This window comes from Oncorhynchus masou, chromosome 22 (assembly GCF_036934945.1).
Source record: "Oncorhynchus masou masou isolate Uvic2021 chromosome 22, UVic_Omas_1.1, whole genome shotgun sequence".
Classification (NCBI taxonomy): Eukaryota; Metazoa; Chordata; class Actinopteri; order Salmoniformes; family Salmonidae; genus Oncorhynchus; species Oncorhynchus masou.
The window spans coordinates 13,686,779-13,705,924 of NC_088233.1; the positions used below are offsets into that span (position 1 = coordinate 13,686,779).

General features: G+C 41.0%; 1 protein-coding gene across 1 annotated transcript in view; it reads right to left on the reverse strand.

The window, feature by feature from the left end:
* Nucleotides 1-8,333: 8,333 nt before the first annotated feature.
* The window catches only part of kitlga (kit ligand a), a 36,378-nt gene continuing 25,565 nt past the window's right edge, over nt 8,334-19,146 (reverse strand). The window contains exons 6-10 of the mRNA XM_064929341.1: nt 15,607-15,663; nt 13,189-13,289; nt 12,667-12,779; nt 12,411-12,463; nt 8,334-12,230 (exon numbers count right to left, since the gene is read on the reverse strand). Of these exons, the coding sequence (XP_064785413.1) occupies nt 12,433-12,463; nt 12,667-12,779; nt 13,189-13,289; nt 15,607-15,663 (302 nt within the window). The 3' untranslated portion in view covers nt 8,334-12,230; nt 12,411-12,432. The remainder of the gene's footprint in view (nt 12,231-12,410; nt 12,464-12,666; nt 12,780-13,188; nt 13,290-15,606; nt 15,664-19,146) is intronic.

Sequence of the window (19,146 nt, forward strand, 5' to 3'; positions counted from 1 at the left end):
TAATCTCTACGGCTTCTACCTCCAACACCATGTACACCCAGGGTGTTAAGGTGGACATAGTCAAGTCGTTTATGTTCCTGGGGGTCCATATAAAAATCTGGACTTGGGCACGAATACACTTCCTTACATGTTTTATGTGGGTTAAAGTAAAATCAAATCAAATCCAAGTCAAATTTTCTTGGTCACATACACATGGTTAGCAGATGTTAATGTGAGTGTAGCGGAATTCTTGTGCTTCTAGATCAGACTATGCAGTAATATCTAACAAGTAAATCTAACAAATTCATAACAACTACCTTATACACACAAATACACAGAAATGTAAAGGGATGAATAGAATATGTACATACAAATATATGGATGAACGATGGTCGTGCAGCATGGGCAAGATGCAGTAGGTGTTATAGAGTACAGTATATACATATGAGATGAGTAATGTATGGTATGTAAACATTATATAAAATGGCATTGTTTAAAGTGGCTAGTGATACATTTATTAAGTCCATTTATTTCAGTGGCCAGAGATTTGAGTCTGTATATTGGCAGCAGCCTCTCTATGTTAATGATGGCTGTTTAACAGTCTGATGGCCTTGAGATAGAAGCTGTTTTTCAGTCTCTCGGCCCCAGCTTTGATGCACCTGTACTGACCTCGCCTTCTGGATGATAGTGGGGTGAACAGAGTGGCTCGGGTGGTTGTTGTCCTTGATGATCTTTTTGGCCTTCCTGTGACATTGGGTGCAGTAGGTGTCCTGGAGGGCAGATAGTTTGCCCACGGTAATGCGTTGTGCAGACCGCACTACCCTCTGGAGAGCCTTACGGTTGTGGGCAGAGCAGTTGCTCTACCAGGCGGTGATACAGCCCGACAGGATGCTATCTATTGTGCATCTGTAAAGGAGTGTTTTAGATGACAAGCTAAATTTCTTCAGCCTCATGCGGTTGAACTTACTTTTATTTGTGACCTTATCTAATGTTTGATTTTTGAGGCATCAAATCTGGCTCACATCCAACAGTCTTTCTCTAAGACATGAAAAGCTGGCAGCGCTGTAAACAAAAGCAAGTCTGTAAGCATTTTGAAAAGGTTGATCTTGTCAGCTGGAGTTCACCCTATATTCAAATTAGCCATTACAGCAGACATAATTTAGGGAATGACTTTATAATTATAAGCCATTATTGGAGCAGGTCAGGACGAGTCCCTTAAGTGAATTATCCATCAATTCTCAGCAGTTACAATGGACATTAAGAATTGAAGAAAAAAATCAAAGTAATACTTCATTTGCATGTGCTGGCTGTCTCCATACGTGTTATTGTAATTTTCTCAAGTACAGTGAAAGGCCTTTCTTGCAAGCTCTAAACCCAACAATGCAGTAATCAATATCAATATGGTAAAAATAACATAAGGTAGAACAAAAACATGCAAGAAATAAGAAATAACAACACAAGAAGTGAGTAAGCTATATACAGGGTCAGTTCCAATACCATATTTACAATGTGCAGGAATACTGGAGGGGTAGGGATAAATATGTGTGCATGTTAAGTGTATGTTGGCGTTGTTGTCAGTCTGCGTTAGTGTGAAGAGTCCTGTGAGCGTGCGTAGAAGGAGTGCAAAAATAAAATACAACGGGCCATCTCAGATAGTCCATGTACAAATGTTAGCTATTTAGCAGTCTTGTGGCTTGAGGATGGAAGCTGTTCAGGAGCCTGTTGGTGTTAGACTTGATGCACCTGTACCGCTTGATGTGCGGAAGCAGAGAGAACAGTCTATGGCTTGGTTAACTGGAGTCTTTAACGGTTTTCCGGGTCTTCCTTTTACACCGCCTGATTTCGAGGTCCAGGGAGCTCGGCCCCAATGATGTACTAGGCTGTCCGCACCACCCTCTGTAGTAGAGGTCAACCGATTAACCGGAATGGCCGATTAATCAGGGCCGATTTCAAGTTTTCATAACAATCGGAAATCGGTATTTTTGGACACCGATTTTGCCGATTTTATTTATTATTATTTTTTTTTACACCTTTATTTAATCTTTATTTAACTAGGCAAGTCAGTTAAGGACACATTCTTATTTTCAATGACGGCCTAGGAACTGTGGGTTAACTGCCTCGTTCAGGGGCAGAAAGACAGATTTTCACCTTGTCAGCATAATTACGAGTTAACTACACATGGTTGATGATATTACTAGGTATTATCTAGCGTGTCATGCGTTGCATATAATCTGACTGAGCATACAAGCATCTAAGTATCTGACTGAGCGGTGGTAGGCAGAAGCAGGCGCGTAAACATTCACTCAAACAGCACTTTCGTGCGTTTTGCCAGCAGCTCTTCGTTGTGCGTCAAGTATTGCGCTGTTTATGACTTCAAGCCAATCAACTCCCGAGATGAGGCTGGTGTAATTGAGGTGAAATGGCTAGCTAGTTAGTGCGCGCTAATAGCGTTTCAAACTTCACTCGCTCTGAGCCTTGGTGTGGTTGTTTCCCTTGCTCTGCATGGGTAACGCTGCTTCGAGGGTGGTTGTTGTCGTTGTGTTGCTGGTTCGAGCCCAGGGAGGATCGAGGAGAGGGACGGAAGCTATACTGTTACACTGGCAATACTAAAGTGCCAAAAGAACATCCAATAGTCAAAGGTTGATGAAATACAAATGGTATAGAGAGAAATAGTCCTATAATTCCTATAATAATTACAACCTAAAACTTATTACCCGGGAATATTGAAGACTCATGTTAAAAGGAACCACCAGCTTTCATATGTTCTCATGTTCTGAGCAAGGAACTTAAACGTTAGCTTTCTTACATGGCTGAAATTGCACTTTTACTTTCTTCTCCAACACTTTGTTTTTGCATTATTTAAACCAAATTGAAGATGTTTCATTATTTATTTGAGGCTACATTGATTTTATTGATGTATTATATTAAGTTAAAATAAGTGTTCATTCAGTATTGTTGTAATTGTCATTATTACAAATAAAATAAAATAGGCCGATTAATCGGTATCAGCTTTTTTGGTCCTCCAATAATCGGTATCGGTATCGCCGTTGAAAAATCATAATCGGTCGACCTCTACTCTGTAGCGCCATGTGCTCTAGGGCGGTGCTGTTTCTATACCAAGCAGCGATACAGCCAGTCAAGATGCTCTCAATGGTGCAGCTGTAGAACAATTTCAGGATTTGAGGTCCCATACCAAACCTTTTCAACCTCCTGAGGGGGATGTGGCGCTGTGGCACCTTCTTCACAACTACGCATGTTTTTGGACCATTTATAGTGATTTGCACATGGAGGAACTTGAAGCTCTCGATCCACTCCACTGCAGCCCCCCCAATCCTGTTTCCTGTTTCCTGTAGTCCACAATCAGCTTGTTGGTCTTACTGAAGTTGAGGGAGAGGGTGTTAAGATTACTGCTGTGTTTCAGCCCCTACAGACTATACGCTAGATTTTAGTAAGAGTTGAGCTCGTATTATTGTGCATTTTGTATTGATTTCGTCATTTGCAATCAGGTTCACACAGTACACTACGCTACTCCATAAAGAGTGAACCATCTGTTACGAATCCCTTTTGGCCCGACAGTCTAGGGGGGATGGTAATGAGACTCGTAACATAACTCATGCAAATTATTATTGTGACAAAGGAAAAGTGTGAACGAAATAAGCACGACAACTGAAATCTACCGTCAAACTCTAGGTTTATTTATAAACACACAGTAATGGGGGGAGCAGGAAAAGGGGCTGGGCTGGACCCAAGGAAAGAAACAATAAGTATTCAAAAACACCCCTAAGCTAGACTAGCCTACTTTAACAACAGCTAACTAACTAACCAAAAATACAGTGGGTGGTCCGCCCAGTTCTAACTAGTGTATTTAACAAAGTTCACCTACGGGTAGTGTATGCTCATGGGCGACTTGTCTTGGTTTCCCCCTTTTCCACCAGCAATCAAACACAAACACCATAACCAAAAACAATACTCACAGGTGATGACAAAGTGCTATGAGGTGCTTAAACAAAAGAGAGGTTAAGACACAAAGCGAGAGTGAAACACAGAGACCTACAGACATGGCATTTACAGAGAGGCTGAGCTGAGCTACAGAACAAACAAATGATGGGGTTTTTAAACCATGGGGAAGGAACTGTGATAGGTTTAGGAAATATGAGGAGGTGTGTCTTCTGATTGATGATTGATTGTTGACTGATTGGGGAGTGATGATTTTCACCTGTGAGGGGAGAAGGAGAGAAAAGAAACACACACACAGGATACACACACACACAGGATAACTGTATCCGTAACACCATCCATCCCTATGTCGTCCTAACCAGCCTTAATAAAAACAGTAGAAAATACATGGTTCCTTCCTGCAGCGATTCTTGCAGCTGGTGTCGGTCTGTCTGTGTGTGTGTTTGTTCCATCTGTATGTTTATGCGTCCGTGCCGTCCATGTATGTCCGTGTGCATAGAGTGTGGGAAAGCAGCAGCTTCTACCCTGACTGTGTAGTATAATACTGCACAGAGCCCTAAAGGTCGAAGTGGATCCTCCAGTCATGTTTACTGAACCCAGGGGGAGTCTTCTTCCTCCCAGGGTATTTATGGAGGTATGGTCCCCTGTCTGGGAGCTTCTGCTGGGTCAACTCATATCCTGTACAGAGCTGACCTGGCCCTCGCATTCACCAGGGTGACTGGGCTACGGTCAGATCCTATAGCAGATCCCAGACACAAGCTAGTCTACTGTAGCAGTCTACTCACATTAATTTCTGTATAGCAGTTCAAGCCCCACTGCGGTGCTACATATATTTACAGTAGAAGTGCCCATCCAAGAAGGCTCAAGGTCATTGGCCACAGATAAAATGATGGTAAATCACGTTATATCCCCCATAGCTTTGATTGGACTGATCATGTCATCGTCATGTTTTCTAAATCTTAGCTAGCAAGCTAAATAAGCAGTCATCATGACTTACGTCAACAATCTACTGGCAAATCCTTTTCTATCCTTGTCATAGTTTACAATTAGCTCATTTATCCCCCTCCTCTCCCCTGTAACTATTCCCCAGGTTGTTGCTGTAAATGATAATGTGTTCTCAGTCAACTTACCTGGTAAAATAACAGATAAAAAATAAAATAATAATAAAAATATATATATTCTATATTCTATAGCTAGAGGACTCCTGATATCTCCAGGAGTGATAAGTATATATTTTTTGGTCCTAATCTGTTGTAGCTTTGGTAACTGTGTGTTTTCTATACCTGTTTGCACCTCTCCTTTTAGGCTTTACAGATTCTCCCCACCCCTTGGCTGCAATCCTTCTAATTTAGTGAACCCTGCGCGCATAACCCATATGGAATTCCGGGTCTCTGGGCAGCGTATGGAACTACCGTTCTGCAGTCAAGAACACCAAGTACATCTCAGCATATGCTGCCCTTCGGTCTCTTGACTTTTTGGCCCTGACAGAGACATGAATCACTCCAGAAAGCACTGCTACTCCAGCTGCTCTCTCTTCATCTGACTATGTTATTCTCTCATAGTCCAAGAGCATTTGGTTGTTGGGGTGGTGGTACAGGGCTACACATTAAAGCTTAACTTTGTTGTCATGTTTCACCCACCAGGTGCCCTTGGAAAATTCCACAATATGCTTGACACCTTGATAAGCTAATTTCCTGACGATGGCTCACCGCTCTTCGTACTTGGCAACTCCAACCTCCCTATGTCTGCCTTCAATAATTTATTTTCAACTCTATTCCCCTCCTTGCATCTTTCGACCACACCCTTTCCCAATCCCCTCCAACTCACAAGGCAGAGGCTGTTCACCTACTCATCTCACTGCAACCCCCCCTCCAGGTTTCTGATAACTTTGTTTCCTTTTCTGTGTCCCTCTCCTCCAACCCTAGCCACTCAGCCCCTACCCAGATGGTCATGCGCCGTCACAATTTATCCCTTTCTTCCACTTCTCTTTCCTCTTAAATCCTATCTCTCCCTTCTGCTAAATCCTTCTTCCTCCTGTCTCCTGATTCTGCCACTTCGACCCCACTCCCCTCCCTTTCTGCATCCTATGACTCGCACTGTGCCCTTTCCTCTCGGCCATCTCGGCCCTCCCCTCCTCCTCCGTGGCTGAGTGACTCATTACAAGCTTACAGAACAGGGCTTCCTCTGTATCTGCTGTTAAAGCCACTTTCTATCACTCTAAACAAACTATTTTCCACCTTCTCCTCCCTCCTTAATGCTGCCCCCCCTTCCCCTCTCTACGGATTACTTTGTCAACCACTTGTAAAGAGGGTTGATGGCATCCGCTCCTCATTCACTCAGCGTATTGAGTCCACTGGTCCCACTCACAAATCAATGGTTGATTTAAGGTTAGGGAGAAGTGCAGTGAATAGTGCCACTTTTTAGGATGCCAATATAAATGAATGTATTTATGGTTGTTTGTAATTTTGTCTTGTTTTTAATCATCATGTGTGTTTTTGTTTTTACCATCGAGGACCACTTTGGAAACAAGCGTTTTAATTAATACTTTCAAGTGATAAACTCTGGGTCCACATGGTGCATTTTGTTGTATATGTCTGTTACCCAAAATAAACTCAAATCAATACACAGAACTACCATATGCCTTGACCTCTCTCTCCCTCTCTCACCAGATGAAATCCTGCGACTATTGAGGTATTGCCGCCCGACAACCTGCCCGCTTGATCCCAGTCTCCTCCCTTCTCCAGTCCATCTCTGGAGAACTTCTCACTTCCCTCACCAACTCATCCCTGACCCCTGGCTGCGTCCCCTCAGACTTAAAAATGTCCCGAGTTGCTTCACTCCTCAATTAACCAACATTAGACTAATCTGACATCAAACTATGGTCCTGTATCCCCCTCTCTTCTTTCCAAAACACTTGAGCGTGCCGTCTCTCAACTCTCTTATTTCTCTCAGAACGATCTTTACCCTAAGCAGGCTTTAAGACTGTCACTCAACCGAGACTGCTCTTCTGTGCATGGAGGTTCTCTGCACTACCAAAGCTTACACTCCTCTGTTCTCATCCTCCTAGATCTATCTGCTGTTTTTGACACTGTTAACCATCAGATCCTCCTGTCCACCCTCTCAGGGCTGGGCGTCTCAGGCTCTGCACACTCTTGGATTGCATTCTACTTGACAGGCCGCTCCTACCAGGCGCCGTGGAGTGTCTGCACCACATACACTCACTTCTGGTGTCCCCCAGGGCCCGGTTCTAGGCCCTCTTTTCTCAATATACCAAGTCACTCGGCAAACAAGACGGAGCTGCTCTTTCTCCCAAGGAAGGCCTGCCCGCTCAGCTCTCCATCACGGTTGACAACTCCAGTGTTGCCCTCCCGGAGTGCAAAGTACCTTGGCGTGATCCTGGACAATGCGCTGTCGTTCTCTGCAAACATCAAAACTGCGACTGGCTCCTGCAGGTTCACGCTTTACAACCTCCCTAGAGTACGACCCGTCCTCACACAGGAAGCGGCGCAGGTGCTAATCCAGGCACTTGTCATCGTCCGTCTGGACAACTACAACTCGCTGTTGGCTGGACTTCCCGCTTGTGCCATCAAACCCCTGTACTCCAGAACGCTGCAGAACTCCAGAACGCTGCAGCCCGCCAGGTTTTCAACCTTCCCAAGTTCTCTCATGTCACACTGCTCCTCCACACACTCCACTGGCTTCCAGTTGAAGCTCGCATCCACTGCAAGACCATAGTGCTTGCATACGGAGCAGCAAGAGAAACTGCCTCTCCCAACCTTCAGGCTATGCAAAAACCCTACACCCCAACCTCTGGTCTTGGTGGAGGGAGAAGTTTAGTCAGTCAGCCACCTGACCATAGAACTGTTTTTTCTAAGAGTGTATCTAAAATTTTAAAAGGGTTATTCCGCTGTCCTTATAGGAGAACCCTTTTTGGTTACAGGTATAACTATTTTGAGTTCCATGTATAACCCTTACCACAGAGCATTCTATTTAGAACCAAAAAAGGGTTCTCCTATGGGGACAGCCAAATAATATTTTTTTCTAAGAGTGTTAACCTTAGCTGAGGTCACTTAGGTCAATTCTTTCTTCTATAGTCATTGTCAGAAAAGGTACAGTTCTGTATTGCTGTTCACAGCAGCACAATAGTGTATTCATACTGACATGTTTGTTGGCTCTATTTACTCATGATGAAAACAATGGTATGAGTTCAGATGCTTTAATTTAGATGATGGCATCACCCCTCAAATGAACAGTTGTTTAAATCAAATACTTTTTTAGAGGAAGGGAAGTCAGACCCATTTTTGAATAATTTTCTGTGTCGTATTTGTTTCTGTTACAAGGTATTTGTTTCCATCAACTTTTGTATAATTATCACAAAACACAGCTCTGCCACTCTGAATATTTGGATATGTGTACTTTATTCATATCTCATCATATACATTTGTTTACATTTATACAAAAATACAGTAGTGTTGCCCAGCGTTTGCCTGGGTCGGAATGATGTTTTCTTTTGGCACCCAGATTAACTTCCTGCCTACAAGCCTGTTTGTTGCCCCTATAAGAGTGGAACACAGAATTCCAAATCTATAATTAGAAATATGGAATTCTATTTTTATAGTGGGACACTAAGCTAGAGACCAAAACCACTGTTCAGGGATCATCTAATTTAAAACAAAATAAGTAAAATAACATATAACTGATACCAGAACAGTGCTTCAGGGCTCTTGCTCTTTTCAACATGGTAGCACCCTATTATTCCATATATAGTTCTTTACTCTTGGCCAGAGCCCTATGGGCCCTGGTCAAAATGAGTGAATTATATAGGGTAATGGGGTGCCATTTGGGACAATGACTATCTCTGTGTGTTCATAGACAGGAAAATGGGGGATGCCACCACATTTCTGTTCACAGCTTAAACCATGTTTCAACTCATCACAACATTCATACAATATGTAAAACACCCGCAAATCTTCTGAAGTTGACTCTTTAGAAGCTTACATACTGTTTTTGTTGTGGCAATAAAAAATGTTTAATTTTTCAATGTATCATGATGCTTATTACAAAGTCGGGCTGTCAAACGATAAAAATAAAAAATCAAGTTAATCTCTGGATTTGCTGTGATTAATCGTAAATTCATCATTTGCTCAATTGTTATACAAAAAGCATTGTCGTCTTGATTTTGTCCAAAATAACGGTTAGCAAAATCAAGTAACTTGATAAAGCACACTTTCTTTCACCTCATTGTCAACTTGTTTTGACATTGCATTGTTTGTTTTTAGCTGTATATATTATGTATTTTGGACGTTTTCATCGTATTCTGAATAATTACTGACAATGCGATTAATCATGATTTAAAAACAAATTGTGCATACATTTCATTTTTTTTACTCAAGTCAAGTGATTAACTCTGACAGCCCTAATACAAAGTCATTTATTTTGGGGATAAAATAATTATCTTAAAGCTTTAATACAACAAAACAACAGTTAATCACACTAAGCGTTTTCAGCTACTCATGCTGAAATTGACACTTTTGCTCAGAATTATATGAACACCAATGTGGTATTTGTTTTACATTCACTCCATGTTGCACTATACATACTCTTCTAAGAGAAAAGTCCAATAGGCAAATTACCCAAATACACTTGATGAAATTAACAGGTTTTACCAGTGGAACCGTTTCCTATACAAAGTACAACACCTAAAACAATACATGCAGACAAGATTGCAATTTGGAGTTTGAATGCATTCTTCTGTCACATGTTATTTAGTGTAGAATTAATTTATAAGAGCTTAGTGTTGTGGAGTATTAGTGTTCAAATGAAAAGGGTTATTGCTCTAACTAATGTGTGTCCTGACATTTAAAATGGCTTTCACTTAGGCTTAGGGTCCATTTGTTTGAATTAGAGTGACAATTATGTATTGGAATAAGGGTAATGGGTTAACGTAGTGGTGCCACAGCCAATATGAGTACCAGGTCATTTCCATTGGTGGGAGATGTCTACAACACTTTTTAGCAGACTGGTCTATCTATCCCATTGGTTCATGGTCACTGAGAGACAACCAACACCTATTGATGAGATGGTCTCTTGTTCTCCATGTTGGTTTTTTAGTCAGTGGTTTGTCGCCCTTACTTTGTTGTCTCCTGGTGAGTTTGTGAAATGTCATACACAAAATACTGTACATAAAATGGTGATCCAACTGCACAATGATCCAACTGCACTTGGATCAAACAGCATAATGATATATTTTAATGTATCACCTGTATTCATGTTGGAGACAACAACATAAATCCAAACAAGGCACAAAACCAGGATTGTACAAGGTACAAGGGGTAAGAACGCCAAATGGCGAAAGTGAGGGAATGCATGTATTGGTACACGTACGGTTAAGCTTGCATTGGCTGACTTAATACACAAGGTTTAAGTTTTCTCTCTTTGCCAATGTATGTCAACAATAGCAGTCCATTCTTATTTGAGAGCTTGCATTTATGCAATTGCATAATGTCATGGATTGGGCAATTTTCATCATGCCTAAGATGGCAACTGAATTGTGCAAAAATGCCAATAATTTCCTATGTACTTTTCTAATTTATATAATAGTTACAGTGATACATCTCTGAATCATCGAATGCATCCTCTCTGGATTAATTGCTAGACACTCTCCTCACAGATCATATCACTTTTCTAAATCATGGTACATTTTAGATGCTGGTCCTCTCAAAAAACGTTGTTATATTCAGGGTTTTGTATTTAGACTTGTTTGAGAAATGAATCTCTTAGTTCACTTGCTGTATAGGCTACTGACAACTATTTGAAACACAATTCAATAGGTTGCTCTATATTTTCGTAGCTGTAACATTTGATTTGGAGTGAAAAGTAAAACCTTTTTTTTTAACTCACCTTGAATTCATAGCTTTGAGCCACCTTAACATGTTGTTGAACTGTAATACAGTTGTTTACATGCAACATACAGAATATACCTTATGGGTGGTTAAGCTGCAATATACCAGAGCCGAGTTATACTGTAATTGATGATACATGTGGTTAATCTCAGTCTCCAGAATCTGATACCGTGCTGGTTTACTTAATGCTAGTCCACCTCTTTCTTGTGCATTGAGAGCATAGAAACACCTAGTTATCAGACCCCTTAAACTTTTTATCTAAATCAATATGGATATGTAGTATCTACCCTTGCTTGACCATTGATTGCTATAGGGAGAATTCTTAATGTATATAATGGGTCAAATGTAAGTTAGTCAAAGCAGCAATTTTTTTGTACATTTACACCTCCAACCAAAGCCTTTGGTACAACCCATTCATAAGCAATTAACCACACCATCATACATACATATGTACATCCCTCTATGGCTGTCTTAATAATATAGATAATGCATGTGTTCATACATGCTTATGTGCTGCTTATGAGGACTTAATGCATGGCAGAAGAATGGGTTATAATGCGCCCTTGTAGACCTTTTCCTGCTCATTTAGTATTTTTATAGATAAGCTGAATCATTGTCTGTTTTGTTTTTTTCAGCATTTTTTCAGCATTCTGAGTAAATAAATAAATATATCACACAACCTCATCCATTCGGTACATACACGGCCAAAAACATGAAACAAAACAGATGCTTAGATCTGAGAATATTTCTAGCTAACTAATTTCAACATTTGTTCTCAGGGAATGTCCAATGGAGACCCAGATGAAGATAGAAATGGAGTAGAATGCTGCTGAGAAGAAGATTAGGAAGGTGAGGGCGACTAGAGGCAGTCATTAATTTTTCAGTCCTCTGTGGAAAGGGTTCTACATGGAACCCCAAAGAGTTCTACCTGGAATCAAAAAGGGTTCTTTGAAAAAAAGAAAGCCATTTGTAGGGGTTTGTTTTCTGGCCCATTCTTGAGTAGATCTGGTATCTACACTCCAGCCAAACCCACACAGAGTGCAAATGGGAGTGCTTGTGAAACCAACTTTGTCCCGTAAAGTTTACTGTGTTTTCAGCAGTTATGGGTGATTTGAGTCATATTTCGACTGTTATTGGCGCCTCTAGATGTTTCCATGACAATCCGGTCTCCTTTTCAGCTTCTTCTGACAAAATTTGATAGTAGACGACGGGTTAATATTCTTGTAAGAAAAACAAAGATGTTCTATACAATGTCATTCTCTGGTTCTAGTATGTGAGGACTGGCAGTTTCTAGACAGGAAAGAAGCAAGTCTTTCGCCTCAAAATCCATAAGAAATGCAGTTTTATGTTTGCTTGTTTCCTTTCTCTTTCTCAGAAGATTCCTCTGTTCACCTAAGAGAGACAAAGAAAGAAGAAGTACATTAATGTTACACTTTACATACAGGTAGCTAAAAAAATGTGTCCTAGTTCCATACTCTTCATTGTCAAAGCATAAATATTAGGAGTTGGTTTAAGATGGTTCTGTCTCTGTCCGAGGTCACAAATTTATATGAAGAAAAATATAAATCTCACCAATTTCCAAGGATTTGAAGAATTAAACTGTCTCAACGATGTTCAATCTGTTCCTGTAATGTACAAAACCATTATAATTAAAAACCTATTCAAAAAATGTATACAAATTCACTTCACCTTAAAACTAGTTGATTATTTTCAGACACGTAAACCTTTGATACATTTTTGTGTCTGATATTAAGATGAATGATTTTATAATATTCATATGCAGGAATTGACAGATGAAATTAAACTAAATATGAGTGAATGCCTTTACTTTTCAGATGGTTCCTCTAGTGGAGGTGCCAAAGTCCCTTCTGGTCCTGTGAAAAGGCCTCCTTCCACTGAGTTCCGTTCATCTGACTGATGTTGGTTCCTCCTGGATTTCACCTGTAAGATCCGAGAGTAACACTGTTAAACACCAAGGGAACCCATGTCAACCAACAAGTACAAAGTTAAATTCTCGAACAAAAATACAAAACAAAAAAGTATAAGATACTGGTAAAGAAACACCCAGACAGTCAAAGACAAAACAACCATCAAAGACAAAAAAAATACAATGACTTACAATCAAAGAGATTAACAATGAACATAAACAGTACAATGTCCACAGACAAAACAACAATCTATAGACAGAGTGGCACCAGTCACGTTTTAAGTTGCAGATCCTTACACTCTTCGAAAAATGGGTTTCAAAAGAGTTCTACTTGGAACCAAAAAGGGTTCTTCAAAGGATTGTCCTATGGGGACAGCCGAAAGAACCCTTTAAGGTTGTAGATTGGGTCAAAGGACAGCTCACCTTCCACACAAACAGAAATACAACGGCTGCAATAGGAATGACAAGTAGTGACAGGAGGCTTCTCTCCACTACTTCTGGCAGGAATCTCAGAGGCTCGTTCCCTGTGTGGACAGACAGGTTTCTAGTCAGTAAGAATAATGGGTGTGTTCGTAAATTCAATCTGGAGTGCCGGAGTGCCCCCAGAATGCTCTCTGGGCGTTTGTAAATTCAGAGCGTTTCGCTCTCGGAGTGTTCAGAGCTCACCCTGGATGCTCTGGCCGAGGAGTAGGGTTGTTCCGAGTGTTCTGGCCTCAACGGCAGTCAAGCACCCAAGCTAATTGGTTAACGTTGGCTAGCTACTTCCAGACACAAATGAGAGAACACCTCAATCTGACCATTTTACTCGCCCTAGCAAAGCTGGATAGACTGTTTTCATGTTATCCAGTGCATTGATGACTGTAACTGTGTTGCTAGCAACAATATCTTTCCAATTGTTGGTGACGTTAACTGACACAAGAGTGCTCTGAAATTGGAGTAGATCGCCAGACCGAATTTGTGAACGCACCCAATATTGAAATGGTGCAAACTAAGAAATCATATGTATTCAGATAATTCAAATTGTTTGTATAACAAGTTTTTGTATTTGAATGCTGACTAGTAATTGTAATATAACACTCTCTACTTTTTACTGACTCAGTCTGGGACTTTGCCCTGAACTAAAGATTTATGTCATAGATATTTACCTGACTGGGATGTTTTTTCCCCACATGTTAAAGGAAAAATAAAAACATGATTTTCTTGCGTTTTATATGGAATGAAACCATGCAAATGATGATAATGCCCTGTTAGTATAAGAGCTGCTTGAAAATACTGCCTGAAATTCCAGCCTGTTTTGATGGGATTGAGTTTTGTCCTGGCTGGTGACAACACCAGACGGTAAATAAGTTAATAGACCAACAAGAAATACCTCCAAACCTCTCTGTCAATAACAGCTAGTTTTCAGTGTTCCCCTCCTCACTCAGACCACTTCCAGACAGTCCTAGCAAAATTCTTGTTTGAGAAATTGCTCTTCGCTAAGAAGCTACTTTTGTTTCTTTTTTTTACAATTTTAATTTATCACAATCACAGCAAGGTACTTCATTGTTACCCAGAAATTATTTGATATTGAGATAAAAACGGCTGCATTGATTCAATGTAGCCGTTTTTTTTTATCTCAATATCAAAACATGTCTCCTATCCATCACGTCTTATACTGTAGCTATGATTGATGCATGGAAAATGTTTGGATACAGTAGATCGTGTTGGTCAGTGATAGGGGAGACACATAACAGCTCTGGTAGAACAACAAGACATGAGTTTAAACCCAAACTGTCATGTGGAGGAATGCAATTTGCCCTGCAGCCTCTTCATAAATCAAGTGACAAAGGCTTTTAACCAATTAGCAAATTAAGGCCAGGCACCACACCCGTATAGATATTGTTTTTCTCTTAATCATTTCGCAATCAACTTTTTCCTGTTTAAAGTAGACACAAATATAATACTTTTTTGCATTACACTTTTTCTTAAATGTAATGCCACATGCACAAGTATAGTCAAATATGTTTTTTGCAAGCTCCAAAAAAATAACATTAGGTGGAAATATTGTATAAAAATATGCAAATGAGGTGATAACTCATTAAATACAGTATGTGCATATTTGCATATCCCACAAATACATTTTTCGGGACACTTAATTAGTCATCCTAATTATTTTGGTTTCATTTAGTTAAGACACTCCAGGACCGGACTTGCTCAGAGCAGATTGTGGATAAATATTATTTTTCACCTTTCTATTTGTAAAATACAAAAAATATTTTGGACCATTTTTCTAAAGAAAATGTTTTATAGAATATAAAATGTATAACATAACAACAATTCCCTCATGGCAAGTCTCAATAATATATCTCAGGATAACCAAACACCATTTGGTGAATTTTGATGATTCTGAAGCTGAGGAAAATTAGTTGGCTTGTGGGAAGTCTGACTTTCCAGAATTGGCAGTTAAAGACAAGTACACTGAATTTAGACTACCAAACATCTATTTACACCCAATCACAATCTCTTCTAAGTATGTTACTATATATAGTCCAATAGGCTTTTAAATCATTCATGAAATGTTGATGATGGTAGTATGATAAATAAAAACAATATACATTTTCATTGAAATTTTTGTTTCCTTTTTGAAAATACTAAAATGAAAGGACCAAATGTAATTTCATCCTGTGGTGGCCTTAAGGGAATGCTCTCTCTCCAGGCTATTCTGCAGTTGAGCAACAGTCAAGAATAGTAGCCATGCAGCTAGTAGGCCTACACCAGTTTGACTAGTTGCATTACATTGCTACTATTTGGACACTTTCAGCAACTAAATCTGTGTCACAGTTTCTTTCTTTATTTACTTACAGGTTTCGGAGTCTGGTGCTGACATGTTGAATTCTGTTCCTATGGCAGGATAGTTGACTGGATAGAGATAGAGAGAGAGAGAGTTAATGCCCAATGATGAAAACAGCTCATTGTTGACGCCTATAAAGTCACATCACAGCCACCTTTTCTTTCCTTCGGACAAAAGATCAGATCTGTCTGCATCAGGAAAGAAAGGCCAAGCGCTTGGGAAGATCTGAAGATTGCTCTGTAATCAACACTTCCACAATTGGGGTTTCAGTCCTTTTCTTCCTTTCATGGGGTCCATCAGGGGACATCTTTCTTTGGTTCTGTGACTCAGCTGCATCACTAATGTCACAATGGACCTTCCAAACACCTGGTACATTCCATGTTTTGTCATGTGAAGTTCTTTGAACAAAAAAATTGATAGAAGATTCTGTGTAGGACAGAGATAAAAAGACACGCAACCGAAACCGACACAAGATCTCACCTATAAAAAAAGACTGTTCACAAGAGGAATAGTTTAATGGAGAGGTACCGGTGCCCATACACCAAACGAGACAGATCATAGTTTTCTACTGGGCGTAGCATATGAGCACCACAGGATATTCCACAGTAGCTAACAAGGTTTAAACTGAGCGCCGACTCCTATGGCGCATCAGAATTGACCACTATCAAATTAAATCTAAATGTTATTGGTCACATACACATGGTTAGCTTATGTTCATGCGAGTGTAGTGAAATGCTTGTGCTTCTAGTTCCGACAGTGCAGTAATATCTAACAAGTAATCTAACAATTCCCCAACAACTACCTAATACGCACAGATCTAAAGGGATGGAATAAGAATATGTACATATAAATATATGGATGAGCGATGGCCGAGCGGCATAGGCAAGGTGCAATAGATGGTATAAGGTACAGTATATACATACGAGATGAGTAATGTAAGATATGTTAACATTATTAAGGTGCCATTGTTTAAAGTGACTAGTGATCCATTTATTAAAGTGGCCAGTCAATTGAGTCTCAATGTTGGCAGCAGCCTCTCTGAGTTAGTGATTGCAGTTTAGCAGCGTGATGGCGTTGAGATAGAAGTTATTTTCAGCTTGACGTTGAGTGAGAGGTTATTTTCCTGACACCACACTCCGAGGACCCTCACCTCCTCCCTGTAGGCTGTCTCGTCGTTGTTGGTAATCAAGCCCACTACTGTTGTGTCATCTGCAAACCTGATGATTGAATTGGAGGTGTGCATGGCCACGTAGTCATGAGGGAACAGGGAGTACAGGAGGGGGCTGAGCATGCACCCTTGTGGGACCCCAGTGTTGAGGGTCAGCGAAGTGGAGATGATGTTTCCTACCTTCAACACTTGGACCCAGTTGCAAAGGGCGGGGTCGAGACCAGGGCCTCCAGCTTAATGATGAGCTTGGAGGGTACTATGGTGTTGAATGCTGAGCTGTAGTCAATAAACAGCATTCTTACATAGGTATTCCTCTTGTCCAAATGGTATAGGCAGTGTGCAGTGTGATGGCGACTGCATCGTCTGTGGACCAGTTGGGGCGGTAAGCAAACTGAAGTGGGTCTAGGGTGGCAGGTAAGGTGGAGGTGATATGATCCTTGACTAGTCTCTCAAAGCACTTCATGATGACAGAAGAGAGTGCTACGGGGCGGTAGTCATTTAGTTCCATTATCTTTGCCTTCTTGAGTACAGGAACAATGGTGGCCATCTTGAAGCATGTGGGGACAGCAGACTGGGATAGGGAGCGATTGAATATGTTCGTATATACACCAGCCAGTTGGTCTGCATATGCTCTGAGGACGCGGCTAGGAATGCCATCTGGGCAAGCAGCCTTGCGAGGGTTAACACATTTAAATGTCTTACTCACGTCGGCTACAGGGGAAAGAGAGGGGGGCGCAGTCCTTGTTAGTGGGTCGCGACGGTGGCACTGTGCTGTCCTCAAAGCTGGCAAAGAAGGTGTTTAGTTTGTCTGGAAGCGTGACGTGGCTGGTTTTCTTTTTGTAGTCCGTGATTTCCTGTAGAACCTGCCACATGCGCCTCGTGTCTTAGCCGTTGAATTGTGACTCTACTCTACACTTCGCTTGTTTTATTGCCTTGCGGAGGGAAGGACTACATTGTTTATATTCAGCCATATTCCCAGTCCTCTTTCAAAGGTTAAATGAGGTGGTTCGCGCTTATAGTTTTGCGCAATTGCTGCCATCCATCCATGGTTTCTGGTTAGGGTAGGTTTTAATAGTCACAGTGGGTACAACATCTCTAATGCACTTCCTTATAAACTCATTGACTGAGTCAGCGTATAGATAGATGTTATTCTCTGAGGCTGCCCGGGACATTTCGCAGTCCGCGTGATCAAAACATTCTTGATACATGGATTCCGATTGGTTAGACTAGTATTGAATGGTTCTATTCACGGGTACATCCTGTTTGAATTTCTGCCTATAAAACGATAGGAGCAAGATGGAGTCGTGGTCGGATTTGCCAGAGGGAGGGCGTGGGAGGACATTGTGTGCATCGCGGAAGTTAGAGTGATTGATTGAGTGATTGAGTGCATTGCACGCACGAGTACTGCAATCAATATGCTGATAGCATTTGGGTAGCCTTGTTCTCAAATGTGCTGTGTTAAAATCCCCAGCTACAATAAATGCAGCCTCAGGATATATGGTTTCCAGTTTACAAAGTTCAGGGAAGTTCCTTGAGGGCCGTCGGGGTGTCTGCTTGAAGGGGTATATACACATCTGTGACGATAACTGAGGAGAATTCTCTTGGGAGATAATATGGCCGGCTTTTGATTGTAAGGAATTCTAGGTCAGTTGAGCAGAAGGACTTGAGTTCCTGTATGTTGTTATGATTACACTATGAGTCGTTAATCATGAAGCATACACCCCCACCCTTCTTCTTCCCAGAGAGGTGTTTATGTCTGGCAGCGCGACGCATGAAGAAGCCCGGTGGCTGAACCAACTCCGACAACGTATCCCGAGAGAGCCATGTTTCTTGCTCTAATTTCGTCTACCTTGTTGTCAAGAGACTGGACATTGGCGAGTAATATACTCAGAAGCGGTGGGCTGTGTGCACGCCTATGGATCCTGACCCGGAGGCCGCTCCATCTGCCTCTTATGGGGCAACGTTGTTTTGGGTCAGCTTTTGGGATTAGATCCACTGTCCTGGGTGGTGGTCCGAACAAAGGATCCGCTTCTGGAAAGGTGTATTCGGGTCGTAATGTTGGTAAGTTGACATCGCTCTTATATCCAATAGTTCTTACTGGCTGTATGTAATAACACTTTAGATTTTCTGGGCAAACAATGTAAGAAATAATACATAAAAAATGAAATACTGCCTAGTTTCCGAAGGACTTGAAGCGAAGTGACCATCTCTGTTGGCGCCATCTTGCATTTGAATGTGAGCGAATGCATCAATGACTTTAGATAGGCTGTATCACATCCAGCGTCGTCTGGGTGTGGCCAGGGTAGATAAGAATTTGTTCTTAACTGACTTGCCTAGTTAAATGAAGGATAAAAAAATACAAATATATAACATTTACACTTTA